The sequence below is a fragment of the Gorilla gorilla genome, chromosome 7 (assembly GCF_029281585.2).
Source record: "Gorilla gorilla gorilla isolate KB3781 chromosome 7, NHGRI_mGorGor1-v2.1_pri, whole genome shotgun sequence".
NCBI classification, from domain to species: domain Eukaryota; kingdom Metazoa; phylum Chordata; class Mammalia; order Primates; family Hominidae; genus Gorilla; species Gorilla gorilla.
Window position 1 is genome coordinate 18,491,397 of NC_073231.2, and position 23,774 is coordinate 18,515,170.

General features: G+C 34.3%; 1 protein-coding gene and 1 non-coding gene across 2 annotated transcripts in view; one reads left to right on the top strand and one right to left on the bottom strand.

Moving 5' to 3' along the window:
* The window catches only part of SGCZ (sarcoglycan zeta), a 1,168,143-nt gene that overhangs the window by 225,975 nt on the left and 918,394 nt on the right, over nucleotides 1-23,774 (bottom strand). The window contains exon 3 of the mRNA XM_019031865.3: nucleotides 9,477-9,578. Coding sequence (XP_018887410.1) covers nucleotides 9,477-9,578 — 102 coding nt within the window. The remainder of the gene's footprint in view (nucleotides 1-9,476; nucleotides 9,579-23,774) is intronic.
* Nucleotides 4,837-4,898, top strand: LOC115935678 (U7 small nuclear RNA). The gene has a single exon (XR_004071298.1). It is a non-coding gene; the product is annotated as a U7 small nuclear RNA (small nuclear RNA).

The following is a 23,774-nucleotide window of genomic DNA, read 5'->3' on the forward strand; positions in this document are numbered from 1 at the left end:
TTAATGTTAAAAAGAATTTGAACTACAATCAGTAGGTACGGGAATGATTTCAGTGTTTACATCAGTGGGTACATGGGTTCGTTCAAGGGCATATCTGAGCCACATAAATTGGCATAAAGATTTAATTTACTTATGTTTGTATTTACATATTTTCCTCAGCTTTTAGTGGACCCAATTAAAGATGTCTGGCTCTAAAAATATTAAAAAGCATTTTATTATGCAAATGAGTGCTACCTTTTCTATGTTCACCACTGCGTGTCTCTTAACCAGCAGGATGCATGCAACCCCTAGAAGGAGGTTTAGATGAATTATTTGCAAATGTTCGCAAAATGGAACAGAAAAAGGCTAAGTTCATCAAAATTGCAAACATTCAAGTCCCATTATGTCTAATACTGTCAGAAATAGTATAAATATTTGCTATGGATTAATTAAAATAGTCTGTTTACAGGCACACAATGCAGAATCTACTTTTATGCAGATGAGGTGTATAGAGGAAGAAGTGACTTGAGGTTTGAATTCTGGCTCACCTTGGAGTCCTGAAACTTTGGATGCATCACTTATATTTCCTAAGTCTCCAGTGAGCCATCTGCAAAATGGGAATCAAATGACCTACACTGTCCACCTGACAGGGTTGTTGTGAAATCAAATTCAAATCCAACTGAAGCTTAGCAAATTACGTTATATAGAAATCATTAACAATAGCAAATATTTGTTTTTGATTGCCTTGCTATAGGTTACCGGCTGGGTAATAATTTAGTAACCAAAACAGACATGGCCCCTGGGTTATTTCTAGTTCAGCGCTATAGTCAAATAGCAAACTAAAAAGTTAAAACTCTAAAGATTATGAAGCAAATGGAAGGTGTGTGTGATGCAAGGGGATAAGGATAAAATACAGTCAAAGCAAAGTTAGCCCACGCACAATTTAATAGTAACTCCCTTTTACAACCACTTTTGAATAAGAAGAAAATCAAAGTAAATATGAGAACTTACTTATAAATAAAAAAAGTCAGAGTATATTATTAGACACGTGAGATGTGGCCTAAACACTTGATAAGAACTTCAAGGCCTAAGATAGATTTACTTGAAACAGAAAATATTGAAAACAGAATACTCAAGCATTCAATTCAATAAATCAGAAAAATGACAATAAGTAAATATAAAAAAGAAAAGCAGAAAAAGGAATTTAAAAATATAAAAATATTTAATTGATTCAAACTAAAACTGGTTCTAAGTAAAAAAAATATAGTAGGAAGACAATTGACTGTTCAGAATGTTTAAATAAAAAAGAAGGAAAAACACAAAAAGGCAACATTAGGCATTAAATGATATGTCTATGTAAAGGGAAAATTTTGTATGAATACAAAATGTAACAAAAGCGAGTTCTGTTGATTTAGAATATTAGAGAACAATTTTCATATAAAAATTAGAAAATTAGTCAAATATTTTGAGTCAGAAAAGTCTCCATGACTAGGCAATTTCATGGTGGAATTAAATCATACCTTTAAGAACAAGTAATCCTATGTTATTAAAATTGATGTAATGTATAAGACCAAACTTGAAGTCTCTCAATGAATAGATTTAATAAAATATTAAGGGAAAAGTGAGAAAAATAAAATGAAATACAGGGAGAAAAAAACTAGAACTGAGTATATGCAATAATTCACAGTAAAATATTAGTAAACTTAATTCAACAGTTTATTAAGATTGCTACCTCATGAACAAGGAAAGTTCATCTCAATAATAAAAGAATACATCACCATTTGTATATCTTTTCATGTCATTTACTCAATATATTAAATAAGAAAAATGATAAAAATCATCTTGATATCTACAAATATGTGAAAAAACATAATATGCCTGACTAAACTGTAATTTACATGATAACGTTTATGCCTGACTAAAGCATAATCAAGTTAATAAAAGGAAGGATTTGTAGTCTCCATGTTACTTGACCTTTCGGAGGCTGTTTTGCACTCTTTCAACCTGGAAACACTTTCACCTTTCTTCTCTCTTTCCAGGATATCATATTATTTTGGTTTTTTGACCTCTCACTGGCCTTTACCTCTTAGACTGTAATTGGCTCTTTCACTTCTTCTCAAACTCTTCAATATTAGACTGCCCAACGATTCATTCCACGGAAATCTTATAATTCCCATCTATTCTTACTTCCTTGGTATTCCTGTCCAATCTCATTTATTATAGACACACACACACACACACACACACACACACACAGACACACACATGCCCTGCACTTCCAACATGAAATCTAGACTCATATGTCCACCAGCATGCTCATCTAACAGACAAAATTAATAGTTCCACAACTGTGCTCCTAACCTACCCCCACCCCTACATTCCCAATTCTTCTTTGCAGTGATTAGTGGCAATTGCTCAGACCAAAAAATCTTGACATCATGTTACATTTTCTCTTCCTCTTAACATCCCATATGCAAATTTGTCATCAAATCCTTTGACTCTACTTTTGAATCATACTCTCCTTGACAATAATGCCTATCACATAGTGAGGATTAAATGAGCTAACACATGTAAAACATTTAGTGCAATGTTTGGCTGGGAATAAAAATAATTAAAAGTAATATTCCTTGAGTTGGCCATTGTGGTAAGGTTATATTGCTTTTATCTCATCTAAAAACTATAACAGTGTAGTCATTAAAATATTAGGTGCTACTATGAACTTCATCTTGCAGATGATAAAACTAAGGCAAAGAGGGGTTAACTAAAGTTACAAGTGCCAAGATTTGAAACCAGTTATTGGACTCCAGAGCTGTAGTGTATGCTGAATGTTAGCTATTATTAAAGATCATTATCTGTCAGATGAGCCACAGAAATAATAAAATTTCAAGAAAATTGCCAGATTATGTACACAACACCCAAACACCCCAAATAATAGCTTTTCCACACAAGCACAGGGGTCTACGACAAAACGGAATTGAAAATCTATAAACTTAGACAATAAAAACATTAAATGACTAACAGGAAATATGCAATGCTTATAAGGAGAAGATTGTTAAGAAATGTTTCTGAACAACATGAAAGAGGTTTAGAAAGAACTGAGAGAAGAGCCAGGCTCCTAGATAGGGAGACTCAATACTGTCAGGTTAGTGCAAAAGTAACTGTGATTTTTGCCATAAAAGTCATGGCAAAAACTGCAATTGCTTTTGCACCAACCCAACACAAAGATGTCATTCTCCAAAAATTAAATGTAACCATAATTAGCTTCCCAATAGAAATTTTTATGAAACTTCACAACAGATTATTAAGTTTATTTTGAAGACAAAATGCACAATAGGCAAAAGCCTTTCAAAAACAGCAAAAACAAAGGAATCACTCTACCAATTAGAAAAAAAAAACTTCTTACAGCTAGACTTTGGGTTTCTTGCAAGTATATCAGTAGAACAGCATAGAGTTACTGGAAATAAATCTATGTATGCTTGAGAATGCAGTGTATGAGAAAGGTTGTATTTCAATTCGGTAATAAAAAATATGACTATTCCAATTATGGTATTGGGGACTATTGGTTTTTCAAAAGAAAGAAAGAAAGAAAGAAACAAGGAAGAGGAAAGGCGGGAAAGGGGGGAAGAGAAAAGGAGAGGAACAGGAGGAAGAGGGAGAAGGGCAAGAAGAGGAAAAGATAGAGGAAGAAAGGATCCTACATAATACTATACATCAAACTCCAGAAAAGTTTTTACAAATCTCCCTCACTCTTTAACAATTACTTCTTTAAATTTTTTTGAACAACCAACAATTTCATAATACAAGATTATGATATAAAACATAAAAAGCAGAAGTCAAAAAAAAGATTATTTCATAGCACCACAGACCATGAATCCCTACCCAAACCTAACCCATATCTCCAGAAACATATTCATGAAAGTCAAGCCCAAATAAACTAATCTGGATAGAGAAAAAGCAGACAGTACATAGAGAGTGCTAGAAAAAGCTCATAAGTATTGAGCGCTGTGTACACCATTGGAAGTATTCTACAGGAGAGGAAGTGCAGCTAAGAACCATGGAATTAAAATCCAGGTCTGGTTGGCACAAATCATTTAGAAACACCTCAAAACCTCAGAAGAGACAGAACAGTCACAGTCTGCCTTTCCCTTTCCAACCACAATCTCTCTAGCAAAACAAACAGAAGAGCTAGACAGTAACTCATCAGGAATAATCAAACTAAGTAACTGCTTCAATCATTAAAACTTCAACATTATATAATTTTAATAAAACCAAACTCATAGACAGTAAAAAATCGTTATAAAAGAAGATTGTACACCAAAGGAAAATTCTGAGATTCACTATTAGACAAAAAAAATATGAATTAGAGAGCGTAAGGGCAAAACTTATTTGAAAAAATAAATGAATGGAATTGTAGAAAAACTCTAGATGACAGTCACTTGTATTTAGAGGAATAATATAAAGAGTTAAAAATTCTTCATGAAATTATGATAGCTGTGGGGAACAAAGATGACCTAACATAAGAATTATTGCTTTCTCTGAAGTAGAAGAAACCAACAAATAAAACTGAAAAGCTATTAAGTGACAAAATAGGTAAAATTTCTCTGAAATGAAAAAAGTGAAATGGCAAAAATATAGCAGGCATCCAAGCAGAACATTCATGTCATCAAAAGGAGAAAAATACCAAGGTGCCCTTGGATTTCTTCTGGCAATATTCAGTGCTTGGACTTAATAGTGAAGTGTGTTCACAAATCTGAGGCAAGGAAGGCATGAACCATTAATAACACTCCCAGAAAAGCATAAAGGCAACAGTCAGACACCCGAAGCATGAACGATTTCAAGGATTAAAAAACCAACTAGCACTGTTACTGTTCTTTCAGAATCTGTCTAGCAAATTTTCTGGCTTTTCCAGGAAAATCCCCCATGCAGGTAAATAAAACAAATCAAAACTAGCAAACAAAACTAATTAAGAATACTAGGAGGGAAGGAATGATTTGACTAATGAACTGAGAAATGGAAAATCCATAATATAAAGAAGACCACAGACGATGAGTAACTGTAGCCATTTATATGTAGAATCAAGACCAAAGACCCGAGGCAGTTAAATTTGCAGAACTGAATGTAAATATTATGAATTCTGACAAAGTTAAAGTAATATAATTATCAACAAACTGGAAATGAAGAGAAGTGAGGACAAACTGGAGAGCAGCTAATCATCTCCAATCACACTGCAGGGAGTTAAGAAAAGCTGTCTGAAATTAAAACATGGAGCTAATGCATTCAGCTTCTTAATGGTATTTATAATCTTTTATTCTTAACCATAAAGACAAGTTTTATTTTAAAAAGTTCTTGTGGTAAAGAAATATTTAAGTTCAGCCATTTCCTAATTTATTTTTATTTTTTCGATTAAATTACATATATTAATTACAGTTCACATATCTATATATTTTATCCTTTTATTTGTGAAAATATATAATTATATAACAGTGATATGTTCATGAAATGTTAACAGTATTTTTTTTCTGAGTGTAAAGACTTTGGAGTGGTTTGTGTTTCTTTAAAACTTGACTAAAGTGATTACTGATTAATGTAAAAGCATAAATTTATCTGCATTAAAAATCTAAATATAATATGATAATGATAATCATGATAATACAGTGATTATGAAAGCCTTCAGATATCTATGTATATGAATTAGCTAGTATGAAAGAAAGAAACCTAAATAGAGGAGATTTGCCGTGTTACCTGAATGAAAGAGGTAAGGAGATTAGCATGCCATGTAATCAGGAAAGACATTTGCTGGGCTCGCCTGGCCCCATGGCTCTGTGTCTGAATTCTTTTATTATTATAATTATTATTACTATTATTATTATATTATTATACTTTAAGTTCTAGGGTACAGGTGCACAACATGCAAGTTTGTTACGTATGTATACAGCTTTGTGTATGAATTCTATAAAGAATAATTGAACACACAAGGTGCAAAACTGGTGGAACCAAGAACTGGGTTAACATCACAGTGAAAGGGACATGATGGGAAAAGCAGAGCCTTATTCACACCTCTGCTAACACGGGTATCCTGAGAACTCAAGACTGATTTGCTTAACTGTGGAGTTACTGGAATTTGAATTATCTGGTAGTAGTTCCTCTGTCACCACTTCCAGTCTGTCATGTAGGAAGCTTGGATCAGTGGCAGTGGTGACATACCACCTCAACTAAGGGTCCTTGAACAGGAAACAAACAAACCAAGAGGGCTGTTTAGTTCGTCTCAGATAAGAGGTTCTGAAGAACTACACGATGCAAATTTTGCTGGTTAGAAGTAGTTAAGTGTACGTAATTTGACAACATGACTACCTTGGACTCGTGTAACCTTGGGAAACATACTCCAATTAAGTGTTTTAAAAAGTCTGAAGATTAGGTGTCCTAAATTCCTGATATTTGAAATGTTTTGGCCTAAAGTTGGACCAAGTGCCTTGAAAAGAGATGCAGAATGTTATCATCATTACCATTTATATAAACTAGCCCAGATTACACATCTTTTGTATTGTTCTTGTCTGAATAGTATTATATACTTAACTTCACAAATATTCTATGAGTAATCTTCCCTGAGAATAATGTTAATTTTGAAAAATACATTGAATTCTAAGATATTTCCTGTATACACTATGATATGTTTTTCTGTTTATTTTTTGCTGGACTACTTGGGTTAACTTTTCAAAAGCACGAAGAAGGGTGTGAATTGCTGAGGCTAATCATAGAACTTTAAAAGTCTGTAGATATTTAGTGATGGAGAGAGGGTGAGAGGAGCTTGTAAAGTTGGTCCAGCCCATAGTTGATTAGGTTAGGTGGCTAGATGTGTATTTATGGGTGACTCCATTTTCTGTTCAATAGAAATCTCTTTATTATCTTTCCATGTGTAGGACTAAATGCCTGTACAACCACAAAGTAATTTTAAATAAGAAAATTCTGTATGTCAGAGTGAAATACTGGCTAAATTTAAACAGAGCAACAGCGTGACTTTAATGGAGGTTAAACATACACAACCATACACAGAAATCAAAACTATTCTACCCAGCATTTTTTTTCTCTCAGCTTCACTGAATCTTCCAAAGTACCTTTTAGATTTTCTAATATATTTCCTTACCTTAGAATTACAGGAACTTTGGAATTTTATCATAAAATTGTTGACTATATGAAAATGCATGAAAAGATTGAAATGTGTAAAAGAATTTTTAAAATTAAAAACATCATTTCTACTTTCGTTATTGAAATGTTTGTGTTCTTCCTTAACCTAAGAGTTAAGCACTTTGATAACTTTCTACCAAACTCACTTAATAATGAACAAACTAAGGCTAAGAAAAATTGTGGCTGGCTTTATAGAAGTAAATAGGCTTTATGACATTCATGGACAAGTGAATCATAATGTGAGAGGTGCTTATAAAATATATTTTTCTCTTTATTTTAAATATTTATCCAACTTTTAGGTTCATAAAATAGTTCAGCCACTGTGGAAGGCAGTCTGGAGATTTCGTTCATGTTTATTTTTGAAGTGTATGTGCAGAGAATTTTCCAAGAAGTGTATGAGTCCACTCCTGTTTCTGTTCTTGCACCAGATTTCCTGTCTGGCTACCAATGTGCCTGCCCATGCTTCCTAGTTATAGGGAGACAAACAATAATGAAGGAAGACACAGGAAGGACCAGCATCAGGGCTGGGATATGAAGGGGAGCATATATTCTTCAGTCAATACACTAGGTTTTGGAAATGCTTGTGAACGTGGAGTTAGCTTTCCCAGGGATGGAAACTAGGAAGCGCAAGTGGCTCCACCTCACACGTTAATGCTATAATGTTAGTGGACTCTATCCTCTATGGTCCACAGGTGGAATCCACACATACTCCTGTTTCTCAAGAGAATCCTAATTTGACACCTGTTGTTATGCTCTCAGAAATGTCCTGGATGAGAAGATGAATTCTACAACCTGCCTGCTGGTAGAGGGTTTCACAATCATTAAAATTTTGTTCCCAGGTAGCCACTACAAATGAACCTAAATGACTTTAGAGATAAATCATTTCTGCTGTCCCTGGACTTATCAATAGGAGGCATTTTCAGAGAAGTTTTGGCCTATGCTTAGTTTCACTCGCTTCCTATGTTTAGCAGTTTCTTGATTTCCATGTATAAGTTTTCATTCCTTCAAATACTGCATTATTTAATAGTGCCGAACAGAAGGACTCAGTAAATAACTGTCCAAGACGGTGACTTTCAATGAAAGTAAGACACTAACATGTGTAACCAGACTTTTTGTTTCTGCTTTTCACAAAAACAAAGCAAAAGAACTAAACTTTTTATTTTAAATTTAATACTTTTTAAAAGTTTAATTATGTAAGGTCAGGTATTCATACCTCTGTCTACTGTGTTACTTGTCTGAACGATATCCAGAAAGTAAAGGAGTACCAAAATAAAATTTCTAGTACCAGAGTAGAGTCAATACAGTATATTAGAAGCTGTATCAGTTTGCATATTTTAAAAAAGAAATTTAAAGTTAATATCCTAATTAAATGTTTTATGAAAAGCAATCCTTTGTTCTGTTTTCATTTTGATACTTAAGGAAAAATAACTTTAATACAAATTATTTAAATTATGGCTCACTATGCAACCCATTTGCTAATCTTCTACATTGATTAAAATATTAAAACATTATTTTAGCCTAAAATAGACTTTCACATTTATGAAATAAGTATAACCTTTTTCCCACTTTTATATAACACAATTTCCATTATTTCTATCTTAATAAGCTTATTTCCACAAATACACATGGAAGAAAAATACCTCACGGGGAATGTAATAGATATGAAAAATTCTAGTAAGTTTTTGATATATCCAAGAATATTTACTGCCTTCTGAGAGGTAATGTACATAAGCCAAAATGAACAAAATCTAAGCTACACTCTTAATTTTTAGCATGCTTCTAAGAGATAAAACACAGGTAGTACATGTGAACACACTCATATTTGAAGGATAAATATTCTCGCTTGTTTTACATCACGTACATCCAGAAGTTAATTTCTACATTAAAATTATTTGTCATCTCTTTTAGAAAATGCATGTCTATTAAAGCTGATCAGATACATAGTATGTTGAGTTAAAATCATTAATTCAAATCAGTGCCTTTTTGAAAAAATTATTCAAGACATATCAAATGCCCCCTTGGGATTTACTGTAACTTTATATTTTAATTTCCAGTGAAAATAGAGAGGCACATTTTATGGAGTAGAAACGCTACACTGCAGGTTAGTTCAAAATGGTTCTCTAAGATTTGTCGGGTTGAAACTAACCTCCACTGATTTTTCAATGACGTTATCATTTTGATTTCTAAACATAGGTGTTTAGCTTAAGGAAACTAAACACATGCTGAAGAGATAAGGGGATTCTACCCTGCTATTTCAAGCTAAAACATAACCTCTAAATTATCTTTTAGAGTAAGCCAAAGCCAGTATCACATACCTTTCGAGAATGAATTTCTTTCACATACAATGGAAGTAGAAACTCAGATATACCTTCAAGTCGGATTCCCTTCTTGGTGACTCTCAGATTTCCCATACCATCCTACAAGCAATGAAATATAGTTCACTTTTAGGTTAACTGGAGAATGAATATCTGGCCATAATTTTCTTAGGCCTAAATTGAGAAAACAGTGAGCTCAAATCAGTGATGATTTAAGGAAAATGAGAGATTGAATCTACTTAATTAATGTTTGCAGCACTTTGCATGCATATAGAGGGCTCTATTTAAAACGAACAGGAAAAGAGGATTTAAAGGACTGTGTCTTCTTTGAGCTCTACCAGGGACTAGGATTTGCCCACGAATAAATCCTTTAGTTTCTTCACGCATCAGTCAGTTCAACTATTTATTTTGTATAATGATGCTTGCTACCTGACTGTTGGAAATAACTTTGTTTGCAGAGAAATCTAGTAATATTTTTACATTACAGTTACACTAATAACTCTAAAATATTCAGAGTCACATTTGTACAATAATTTTAACAAGTAATTAATGATTGTCTGATATTAGTAACCATGATGTTCCAGTGTTCAAACCATGAGTAGGTGTCTGTCAGATCCTTTAGAAAAGAGCAGTTTTTGAGAAGGATAAAACAGGTACACAAATAATGCTTATGAGACAGAATAAAATAACTAAACAGAGTGCCACTGGGAATTAAAGAAAGGAGGTTGTATATCTGATAAGATAGTAAACCATTTCTCATGGAAGAGATTGACTATGATAAAGTTGTTAAGAATGTGGAATTTCAACAGGAAAGGTCCCTGGAGGATGGAACAAAATGAACATTCTGGCAACATTTAGAAAACAGCATCTGATCTCACTAATGTATGAGATTTCTATTTTTGAATATTGGGAGAGAAAGCAATGGAGAGTACATTTTGGAGCCAGAGAAAGGAAAGCCATACATATAATTTAAGGAGAATGTACTTAAGTCAGATTCCAAAAGAAGACACTATAAAGGTTCTTACATAGTTCAATAGCTTGAAATGATTGGAGGCAGGCTTCAAGAAGATTAATCTGGCAGAAGTACTGTTTAGGGCTAACTGATACAGTATTACTAGTAATGCATAATTGCGTAGTAGTTTGAGGAATATGGTGGAAGAAAAATTTACAGACTTGTTGACTAATTTTATGTGTAGACACAGAAAGGAAGAACTTTCAAGATTCATCCAAGGTTTCACAACTAAGCGTGAATAAGAAAATATAGTGACTTTAAAAACTGAAATAGTAAAATTTGTAGGCTCAATCCCAAAGCAAATTTAGCTTTTCACTTTCTAACATTATGTCTTCATTGTAAAATTGGTTATATATATATAAAATCACATATAACAGATTATATATAATCATAATCATATATAATCTATCATATATAATCACATATAGTTGATTATATATAATATATAGTTGATCATGTATATAATCACATATAATCAATGATATATAATCATATTTTAATTATAGGACAATACATAATCATATATAATTATATATACTTATCTGTATACACACACACACACACACACACACACACACACACACACACATATATATATCAACCAGCACATCCACAGAAAGGAATGAGGACGTGGGCCCGGCGCGGTGGCTCATGCCTGTAAAATCCCAGTACTTCGGAAGGTCGAGGCGGGCGGATCACGAGATCAGGAGATCAAGACCATTCTGGCTAACACGGTGAAACCCTGTCTCTACTAAAAATACAAAAAATTAGCCGGGCTTGGTGGCGGGCGCCTGTAGCCCCAGCTACTCGGAAGGCTGAGGCAGGAGAATGGCACGAACCCGGGAGGCGGAGCCACAAATGAGCCGAGATCGCTCCACTGAACTCCAGCCTGGGCCGAAGAGTGAGACTCCGTCTCAAAAAAAAAAAAAAAAAAAAAAAAAAGGATGAGGACGTCTGAAGAAATACTTGAATCTGTCATTATGGATAAGCAAACCCAACGTAGACAGATGTATATAAAACCAAGGATAAATTCTTGGATTGACTTCAATGGGTTGGGAAAATATCTTTTATGTATTCAGGGATGTTGTGATCAGTATCAGAGGAAAGTTGACGGAATATAATGGCCTAACCCCTCCAAAAGAGAAAGCCATTGAGGTAGAATTATATAACATTATGATATCAGCAACAGAAAATATGTTATAGAAAAATTTTGAAGAGAGAAAAAAATGAATACGATTTAACTAAGAATTGAAGGACTCTTTAATTTTTTTAAAAAGCCAGACTAAAGGATAATGACCACAGAGCAAGAGGGACATTTGGAGGTGATGAGGTCTGGATTGTCCCATAAAAGGAGAAAGTAAGATATTTCGGTTAAATTAAAATTAGGATGAGAGTGAAGAAATTTGTTCCTTGAGGCAAGTGAAAAAGTCAAAACTGATGCTGGAAATGCCTTACAGGGAACCAACCCAAAATGAATGAACGATTTCAAGTGGAATTCAAGAGTTATTCAGATGAGAAAATACATACATTTCTTTTAGGATGATAATACATCCTGGTTTCTCTGAGAAGGGGCTGATTTACACCAGTTTTATAGTATCCTCTTACATTTTCAAAAATAAAAAGTGGCTCAGATTTAGACATTCAATTACATTACCACCCACTTACTGGCTCTAATAAGTGTGGTTTTGCAGCACTGTAGTTATTTAAGAACAGAAACAGAATTGACAGTGAGAGAAACTCAGAAGTGAGGATTTGCTAGACAGGAATGATAGAAAGTCATAAAGATGTGGTATTCTTAAAGTGGCAAAAAAAAATAGATGTTTTCAAATGACTAACCATTATTTTTCTCATTGAAGCATGACAAGGAAAGTCAGAAGCGGGGTTGGGTTACCAAAATGGTGCACAGTCAAAGAATGGCAAATGGTGATAAACTAATGATGAGGGTCAATGGATGTTAAGAAATATGGCAATTATAATATGAAGACAGGTTTATCACCAGAAAGCGTAATTTTGGATTTGGATATCTTGAAGTTCAGAGCATTTTCAGGCATGATAAGACTTACAGAACACCCCAGGGGTGGAGGTAGATTTAAGAAGACAGAGAATTATCTGGTATTCAGGAAACCAAGAGTATTAATTAGAACCTATAACATGATATGGGGCTTTAAAACACTATTTTGTATAAGTGGAATTTTCTGGACTAAACTTCACACAGTGACTGTCCATACATATTCTTAAATGCCTGCCGGAAGAAAATGTTCTGAAGTGCTCTCCTTAGAGTTGTTACAGAAATACCTAATTTCACTGGGAGACTATTTCACAGCAATGGAAACTAGTTCTAACACAATTGTAATTCCCATTTCAATATTAATACCAAAAAATGTTCTGATGAGATAGCTGGAAATAAGAGGACTGGGCATCCACAGTTAAGTGTGTTATTACTTATGCTATGTGCATCTTTGATTTTGGAGTTTTCAGTCTTCAGCTTCGTGTGTTTTCTTCTTATATTTTCTACTTAATATAGGACTTCAGATATACCATCACATTTCATTTAAATTAGATAAAACAGAATTCCCCTCTGTAAATGTAGGACTGTTTTTGCTTGTTTGTTTGTTTTGAGGTGGTCTTGCTCTTTCGCCAGGCTGGAGTGCAGCGGCGCAATCTTGGCTCACTGCAACCTCCACCTCCCAGGTTCAAGTGATTCTCCTCCCTCAGCCTCCTGAGTAGCGGGGACTACAGGTGTGCACCGCCACGCCCAGATAACTTTTGTACTTTTAGTAGAGACAGGGTTTCACCATGCTGGACAAGGACTGTTCTTATAACATCGTGTTGTAAATCTAATCGCACTTCACTATGTCTATTTCTCCCTTTCTTTTTCCTGTCTTGTATGAAAAAACGAATTTTCAAGTTTTTCCATATTATCTAGATGAAATGATAAAATGTATAAAGCTGTATAACATATACTCCATATATAATCAACCTGACTCTCACACTCAGGCATTAAGTCCAGTAACGATTTATGAGTTCATGAAATTGTCTGCTTTTCCTTCTGCAAGAGCATTATAAATTAAATTTATTTTTAGTGTCACTACAGTTTTCTGATGATTTTCCTGATCCCTTCATTATCTGAAAGGGAGAAAATGATTTCTTAATTTTATGTTCAGGAAGACATTGTTACCAGAAAGTAACAGACTCTAATGTACTAGACCTAGACCTTGTCTTGGTTCTGCCACTTCTTCCCTTTGTTAAGTGCCAATCACTTAACTAATCACTTTGTGTCTTAATTTTATCATCTGTAAATGGAATGATAACATAAGTTATGTGTCTATGATAAAGATTACATGAGGATGTAGAAAGCTTAAAATAGTGCCTAATTTATGTCAAACTACTCAATAGTTTTAACTATTATTAACATTTTACTTAAATTTTTAGTTTTTGTCTTATAAAAACTCATGTTATTTTAAGAGAAATTATCTTTGAACTTCAGTATAATCTACACCAAATTTCATATCATTATAGTTATGATACTTTTGTTCATCATTACTATGGTTCAAATGTGTCCCCTCTGAAATTTAGGTGTTGAAACTTAAGGGCCAATGTAATAGTATTAAGAGGTGGAGGCTTTAAGACATGATTAGGCCAGGAGGGCTCCTCCCTTGTGAATGGAACTAAGGCCCTTGTAAAAGAGGTAAATGAGGCTTCACGCAGTGTTTCGACCTCTTGCTCTTCTGCCCTCCCCCAGGTAGGATACAGAGCATTCCTTCCTCTGGAGGACACAGCAACAATGTGCCAACTTGGAAGCAAACAGCAGCCTTCATCAGACAACACAACCTGCTAGTGCCTTGATCGTGGACTTCCCAGCCTCCAAAACTGTAAGAAAATATTTTCTGCGTTTTTTTTTTTCTTCTAAATTACCCAGTCTCAGGTATTTTGTTATAGTAGCAAAAACTGAGTAGGGCACATGTGATTTACCTATTGTTCAAAGACAGTATAGTGTCATTTTAGATGGGGATATGAAATCAGATATTTGGGGTTTGAAACTTGACTTTTTTATTTATTAACTGTTGACTTTGACATGTTCTCTATCTAAACCCAAATGTGTATTTTATAAACATCAGACAAATAACAGTATTCCTCACAGGGATGTTTTATTAATTTAATGAGACACTATGTAAGTGAATTAGTATTGGACCTGGTATATTTTTAATAGTTATTCCCTTTACTTGTGGGTTATTGAAAATTAATATTTTAAAAAGTAGATTGTCTAATCAACACATTTAAAAAATATCAACTTCTCTTAATTTCTTCTTTTTCATTTCCAATGACACTATGACAGTTCAAGATCACTCAATCTCCAGCTTGGAGATTGCCACCTAACCACTGTTTATATTGTTATTTTATTATTTTAGTATTATGCTTGCTCAAAAGCCCAAAGTGTCACCTTAGCCTCTGAGTATAGATTTGTGTCCTCCATTTTGAATATTTACTGTGCTTTCTAAATAATCCCCTGTGATCATCATATTCTTGTTTAGGGGAAATAGTATAAAACAGACTCTTCCACTGTGCCCCAACCCCCTCCTTTAGAATGAATTTCTAGATTTGCTAAGTGTCTCCTCCAATCCTGTTTGTTTTTAGCTGTTTGTTGGTGTTGGTATTTGTTTTTGTTTTGGTTTGTTTGTATTTGCTTTTTTTTCATCATCACTCAACTTATACTTCCACTAAACGGTACTGCCAGCAGTTTTTTGTTTGTTTGTTTGTTTTTCAGAACAGCTCCATGTTTTGCCATCAAAATTTCTTGATCCATGCATTCTAGCTGCTTGAGATAATCTTCACTCCCATTTCCTTTTAATGCTCTTACCCGTATTCCAAAGAATTACCTGTCCAAAGAAGGCCATGATTAATATCCTAGTGAGAAATAACATTGTTTTCTACTTTATATTAGAAAATGCTCCATTAGTATTTCTTATAAAATGTATCATATTCTGATTCTAATTTTAGTTAACTGTGTATACATTTATATCTCTTCTTTAAAAGTTTATGATCAACCTTATTTATCTTCATGTGCGTTTCTTCATCTTGCATAATCCTACCAACAGTGGGTATGAAGTATGTGGTTAGTAAAATGCTTGACTGTTGAATTGAACAGAATTTACCTCTTTACTTAAATAACAAAAATTCCAAAACTAAATTAATACCCTTGTGAAGATCACAATTACTAAAATTTATAGAATTTGTCTTTAAAAACTGAAAGTAATCTTTAGCATAATTTTCATTTTTTTTGACAAAGTAGAGGATTATTTGTTAAGAAATACTTATTGGAATTTCTTATGAGAGACCGAATGAAAAATAATATTCTCTTTGTTGACATTCAAACCTATGATTTAAGAATATTTAAATTTAAATTTGAAGTGACTTTTTAAATTTTAAATTTAAATTTAAAATGACTGTTTAAATTTAAATTTAAAATGACATTTGAAATTTAAAATCCACAGCCAGAACTTTGCAATGATCTGATGGTAATTCCCTCCCTCCTCTTGGGTTACCTGAAATTAGAGGTTAAATAAATGTTTTCTACTCCAAAGATTTAAGATACTGCTTAACAGAGAAATGTAATGGCCATAGTGCTGAGCATTTTGGCATGAAATTAAGAAAATATTTTAAAATAGACGTATCGATTAAAAATAGAGAAAATCTGATGAATGATTTATCACTAAAAAAGCTTTTCAAACAAAATTTAAGGACTCCACCAGCTGCAAGAGAAGCAAATATACATTTTAGACATCTTTTCTGGATAAAACCAAAAATCCTCTTTCAAATTACTAGTATTACACATTTCAAAACAAATTCAATAGGAAGGAAGGTAGATACATGTGTTTTTATTGTTTTGAATGTCTAAAGATATTATTTATTATATATTTAAATTTGTATGAGGAAAAAATCTTAAAGACACAGTTTCGAGACAACTTGGATTTTGGTATGACAAATATTTGTAAGACATTAAGAATTAAATATTTTCAATAAAATAAAAGGAATACATAGAGAATGGAAATATTAAATTGTTTCAATGAAATTAAAAACCATATTTAAACTTCTTTTTGCTATTAATTTTTAAATCTATGTTACATCAGTAAGAAAAAATTAACTTCAACTTCTAATTAAAGAGGAGGAGGTTCTCTTTAACATACCTAAGCAAAGCATGTGGTTTATGCTGTGTTTTTTAATACTTTATACTGAGCTGTTTTTCCCCAAGCATAAAAGAAAATACAAACAAAACATAAGTTGACGGCCTGCTTTATATGTGTGTTTTACTATGTTGTTTGCTGTAAGCTTGTATTTTATTTTCATTTTAATTGGCCTCCCTGTATTCCTGCATATTATCAGGAAATAAACTCTATAGTGGTAACAATTGACAGACCTAGGAATTTGACCTCTAATTCAACTTGTACGGAAACATTTTTATAGATTGCTGTTAATAATATAACTTTTACCATCCTGAATATGATTTATCACCTTTGTTCTTTGCCAATAGTTGTTCAAATTTCATAATTTATGTACCTTCAGTTGTCAGGGTTATAAAAGAAAGTTTTTAATATACTTTTGTATTAAATATAATATTAAATATTGTATTTTGCTTCTCTTAAGCACACTGGCGTTCCTTTAGATATGCAAAGGCTTTTTTAAAAGCATGATAAAAAAAACTTTCATTTGTTTTCCAAAATTTTCTCTACTGATAATACAGGAAATATGTATCAGGGAAATATGTATTCATACTTATGAAAAGACACACATATATAATACATTTATACAATACATGTAATATATTTATGAATAAATATAAATACATATTTCCCTTATACACATTCTTATTCTAAGTATTACCCAAATACATATTTTTATTTTAACTATCCACATATCACTAGCCTCAAAGAACATATATAATTGCTCAACAAAAAAATGCAGGATGAAAAATTAAAAATAAAAATATGATGGCCGTGCACAGTGGCTCACGCCTGTAATCCCAGCACTTTGGGAGGCCGAGGCGGGAGGATCACGAGCTTAGGAGATCGAGACCATCCTGGCTAACACGGTGAAACCCCGTCTCTACTAAAAATAAAATACAAAAAAATTAGTTGGGCGTGGTGGTGGGTGCCTGTAGTCCCAGCTACTCAGGAGGTTGGGGCAGGAGAATGGTGTGAACCCGGGAGGCGGAGCTTGCGGTGAGCTGAGATCGCGCCACTGCACTCCAGCCTGGGCGACAGAGAGAGAGACTGTCTCAAAAAAATAAAATACAATAAAATAAAAAATAAAAATATGTTAATTTGACAAAATCGATAGGATCATAGTGGCCTGTGATGGAGTAAAAATGGACGCACTTAATAAATCCAGTGAGGCTGGTCTGAAGGTAGTGAGTTATCTCAATTGATTGTTCACAGTCAGCTACAGATCAAAATCCTTGTTCTACTCTTTCCCCCTTCTCACTACGGTACTTGAATAGCCTTATATAAATAAACGAACAAATCCAATGAGACTACAAATAAGGAACCACCCAGAGTATTCAGTAACTTGATATATAAATGGTAAAATCATAACATTTAATTATATTTAAATTATAAAATTTGGTTTGCAATAGAGTATGTAGATATATAGAATATACTTATATGCATATATATAGTGTGTGTATATATATAATGTTCTCATATACAGGTTTGTATATATTATATGTGTGTCTATACATATATACACATATATATATACACATATACATATATGTATATATATATATAAAATGTTCACATACGAAATGGAGAACGGACCATAGCTATTCAATCCAGTAGGAACACTTGGAACACATACATATTTTAAATTCAATATTTTTAAGAAAAAAATATATTTTTCTACAGGCAATTGGAATCACTGTCAGCAAAAATCAACTGGTATAGCTCAGTCTAATATTAGTTACATGATGCAGATTTAATGTGCATAGAAACAACATCCACTTTAACTGGAAGTTAAGGTTACCTGCTGGGAACCAAATCAGTGGTTGTGGGAGAGACTTGCTATAAAAGAATACTATATCGAAAAGCCAAGGGTGCTATTATAAACAAATCATATTTCTTGATGGTAAATGGAGACAACTGCAAAGAGCCTCAGGCATTTAACTTAAGGAAAATAATAAGTAATGGATTAATAATAATGTTTTGTACCCTAAAAATTGCCATCTGTAAGTAGGTGGCTGGGGGACTTCCATATGTTAATCTTTTAACGAGGCAATAAAGCCTAAAGGTTCACTATTAGCATGCTTGTCTTTCCCAACTGTGCTTAATAGAATACCAGAATTAATGACCTGGTGAAAAAAAGAAAGTTACTTTTTCAAACAAATTTAGAAAACCATTGCATGATATACTCCTACTCAGATATTCATAGCACACATTAGCATATTAACATTCAGATGAGTTTGGGGTAGAGAAACACACTGTGTCTAATACAGAGGTCTCCTAACATTTTGGTCAATGGGTCCTCCCCTCACATAACCCACCTTTTAGAGTAGGTGAAATAATGCCCCTTTAAATACACCAGGGAAATACAGGGATGAATTATTCATATTTTACCAACTCTGAAGAAAGACCATTTAAAATGGAGTTATATTTTTTAGCATGGGGTCCAAAAATAGGTGATTAAAGAGTTATAAGCTCCTGTCTCCACAGATGTTTAGAAAGCCTATGTAAAGTATCAATTGTGTCCTAATATGACTTCCTAGCTAGTTTTAAATACTGAACATGGCTAGAAATGTGATCTGCTTTACGGGTGTCACTTCCTATTTTCAGTAAAAAATGAGCCAGGGAGGTAATCCTGAATACACCTCTGTTTTTGCAAATATTTGCCTGTTACTATAATTTATTTCCTAAAAGGAGAATCACCTCTTGACTTGAACAAAATCACATTTCTAGACCCTTAAGTTAAGGATAAGACTATGCGGTAGGGTACCCTACCAAAGCACTCCTTAGGGTAAAGCCTTTTATAGGAATTTCTTCTAGACTCATAAGACAACATCTTTAATTTCCACCCTAACTATGGCACTAAATGTATTAATAATAGCTCAGTTCATACAGCACTTCAGCAGATATTGAGCCTATGACACATCACAACAATCCTGTAAAACTGACATATTTTTTTCCTCATTTTATGTAACACAGAAAATAAATTAGGTTGTTAGTTTTGTGCACCTAGTTAGCTACTCATCCAGAACACAAGTCCAGTCCTCTCACTCTTAGTCGAGGCAGGTACTACAGGTATAGAACATGTTACATTTATTGTATTATGTAATCCCAATATAGCTTCCCTAATAGTCTTCATTATTAGTTTAACTATTTCTGAGTTAATTTGTATATCTTCTTAATTTATTTGTGCTTTTTTGTTTGTTTCCCTGATTCATTTCCCAGCACAAATTTCTTATTTGGCTCAAATTTGCATTGTGGTATTCTGAAAAGAGAGTTCTGATATGACAAAACTCTAGTTTGGAGTGCTTATAAAGTCCTCCATGAAAACGAAGCCATCTGAACAAACTATTGTTATTTGTACACCCATAGACTGTTTTAAAGGAATCTAAATCTATGTTTTCCGCAAATAAAAAGTTCACTTTTTTACTTCTTCATATAAACTTTTTTGTAATACATTCATTATACAGAAGTAACTCGTGTGCGCCTGTGTGTATTTGTGACTGTGTATTCAGAAGAGGTAAGTGGAAGAACAGGTGTAGGTAAGATTAAACTGCTGATCTTAAAAGAATAGATATCCTTCTGAGCTGGGACTGAGGAACTATTAGGTAAATGTCAACAGAGAAAGGACAGAAAGCACATGAAGACACAGATGAGCAAGTTGACTCTCCTTGGGATTAGGCAGCAATATGACTGATAAGAGTTTTCTGACGCTGGGTTGCTTTATGGTTCACGAAGCTCCTAATCTCCATGGTGATTTAGGATGTGCTTTATTGAGTTTATAAAACTGTAACATTTAGCCTTTTAGACTAAAGAACTCCCTTGGAGTTTTAGTGTCTGAAGATCCTTCCAAACATCAAGGAGAACCTTTCATGCAGAAATGCAATGGGTCATCTCTCAACTGAATTTTAAAAGACCCTATAAGCTTCCTTGAAGGGTGCTGTAGATTTCTATCTATTTCACCCTTGAATTCCAAGGATGGATTTTTTTTTCCTAAAACATGTAGTCTTGCATCTCTTCTTGAATCTGGTTAATTTCATTACAGATGCTGGTAATCACCCATTTGGAAAATATTGAATATTAGCTTCTTTTTAACATCTTATCCGTTATACCTTATTATACTTCCACATGGCATACTTTCTAAGTTTTATTTGTTTATCAGCTGTCACAGACAGACATACCTTTAGCTAAATCAAGCTCCTGCCACAGGGGCATGGCATATATTATTGCCTCTCTCCAATCCTTTTCCTCCTTGATAATTATCTCTGTCTCATCCTTTGTATAGAAATTCAGACAAATCTTGCTGAAGATATCTTCCATACAAGTTCAGAACTTTCGAGTCACAGCGCCATAGACATTTCCTTCAACAGTCTTCCCAGAGCTTGTGCCAGTCTCTATTTGTTTGTGTGTTAGCTTGTGATTATACCTGCATCAGGTTATAAGCTTACTGCAGGCAGGTACAACATCTCTTTACTCATTGTTAATTCCAAAATTTATTTTTACAACCATATTTTTTTAAAAAAACTTTTAGGTTCAGGGGTACATCTGCAGGTTTGTTATATAAACTCATGTCATAGGGGTTTGTTGTACAGATTATCTCCTCAACAGGTACTAATCCTAGTTCCCAGTAGTTATTTATTCTGATCTGCTCCCTCCTCCCACCTTCCATCCTCTAGTAGACCCCAGTGTCTATTGTTTCCCCCATGTGTCCATGCGTTCCCATCATTTAGCTCCCACTTATAAGTGATAACATATAGTATTTGGTTTTCTGCTTCTGTGTTAATCTGCTAAGGATAATGTCCTCTAGTTCCATCCATGTTCCTGCAAAGGACATGATATCATTCTTGTTTTTTCTTGGCTACATAGTATTCCATAGTGTATAGGTGCCACATTTTTTATTCAGTCTACAATTGATGGGCATTCAGCCTGCTATTGATGGGCATTTATGTTGATTCTATGTCTTTGATATTATGAATAGTGCTGCAGTGAACATACATGTGCATGTGTCTTTATGATAGAATGATTATATTCCTTTGGGTATATACCCAGTAATGGGATTTCTAGATCTAATGATAGTCCTGTTTTTAGCTCTTTGAGAAACTGCCTCACCGCTTTCCACAATGATTGAAATAATTTACACTCCCATCAACAGTGTATAAGCATTCTCTTTTCTTTGCAACTTTGCCAGCATCTGTTATGTTATGACTTTTTAATCATAGCCATTCTGGCTGGTGTGAGATGATATCTCATTGTGGTTTACAACCAGAGTTTTAAAACCCAGATTTATCTTTTGAATTTGAGACAAAGGGATTCAGCTGCTTACTGGCTACTGTTTTCTGGATTTCACAGGTATCCCAAACCAAATGTGTCTCAAACAAAGTAATCATCTCTCAACTGGAACTGTTTCTTCTGTTGTGCTCCTTACCTCAAAGAATTACTGTCATCTCTATTTAATGGAAATCTGTATCTCATCCTGGACTCTTCATTTCTAATCCTCATAATGGACCAGTCACCACACCCCACACACTTGTTTTCAATTGTTCTACTTGCCTTTATTCTGGCACTGTTCCAGGTGTACACAGGGAAGTGCTGTCCATATAGCCATTAAAGGAAGGACCTATTTTCCCAATTACTGGGAGGACTGTGAGTGAGTATTCTCTGTCTGTAAGCCCTTTCAAGTATCTCCATAGTTCCCTAAAATTTCTACACCTTTAGAAGTAGGCCACCCCTCCCAATATATGGCTGGAACTCCCCAGCCGATTGATGGAAGACATGCAGAAGCCTTCCACAAAAAAAAGTCTGCAATTGTCCCCTTCCTTGTCTATCTTTTTTCACCTGTTCTCCTGGCCACTGTCTACAAAACTAGGGCTTAGTTGCAACACAAAGCTGTGTATGAGTTGGCCATGATAAGGTGGAAGGGACTATTATCTATTTAGAAGGAGTGACAAGCCCAATCAGCAGGTATCAGCAAGAGGAGGGAGAGAAGGGGTGAGATTATTTTCTGAGGGTGCTTGATCAGGTGGTCAGAATATAAGATTAGATTTTGAGTACTCTCCTGGGATAAAGAATTTTACTACTGGAAAGGACTATAGGAGACGATTCTAACTTGTTACTAGAATGACTCCCGGAAGTATGGGAAAAGTGATGACCCAGTTAAGTCAGGTTAAAATACCAGAATTGCTATGGCAGATGGTGAAAGAGAGAATGAAAGTCTCAGGAAAGCAGATATAGTGGAATGAACATACTGGGTAGGGTCGGAAAACCTACCAAATGAGTATGATCTATGGAAAAGCACAGAGGACATACCAATTATCAAGGCCATTAAAAATTGTGGGTGAGAATGATACAAGAATCACCAAGAAGTGCAGTGGTACCTCCCCTGCGTGGGTCAGAGCTGATAATAGAAAAGATGGTTATAAAACAGGGCCCACTTTTAGCAATGGAGATGGCAGGGCATTGACACAACAGATATCAAGTAATAGCCAGAAGCCGGATGAACACAATTATGGCAATGAGGGACCAGGTCAGAGGGACAACCAGGGTGTAACACACAGAAGGTTATAAGGAGATGCTTAATAACTCTTGCTGTCCATGGAGGCTAAGAAAATGTTTCTTCAACAAAGGTCCTGTTCAACTGGTAACATGCAAGATATCAAGGATGGATGCACAGGAGACTTAAGGCAGTTACTGCAATAAAGAAGTCAAGATTCCTTGCCCAAGTTTGATCAGTTTTTGGACCCAGAAGCTATTGACCTTCTTAGCAAATTTTGACAGTAAATGGAAAAGTGCAGTCGTCTTAGCCTGAGAAAGGCTCGGACTCCTAAGAAAGGAGGAGCTGGGTCATGCCACAAGATGGGCCTTCTGGTCTCATTTCAATGAAGGATTTGCCCCAATTATTAGGAGCACCAACAAATAGAAAACTTAGTTGGCATCCTTGTCAGCAGAATAAAGCCGTCTTTCCAAAGGTAGACACCCACGTGGGTAGCTTATGTAACTGACAAAAAATGTGAGAATGTATAGACCCAGCTGTCCCGTCTCACCTTTGGACAATTCTCAAGAGCCATTCTAGCT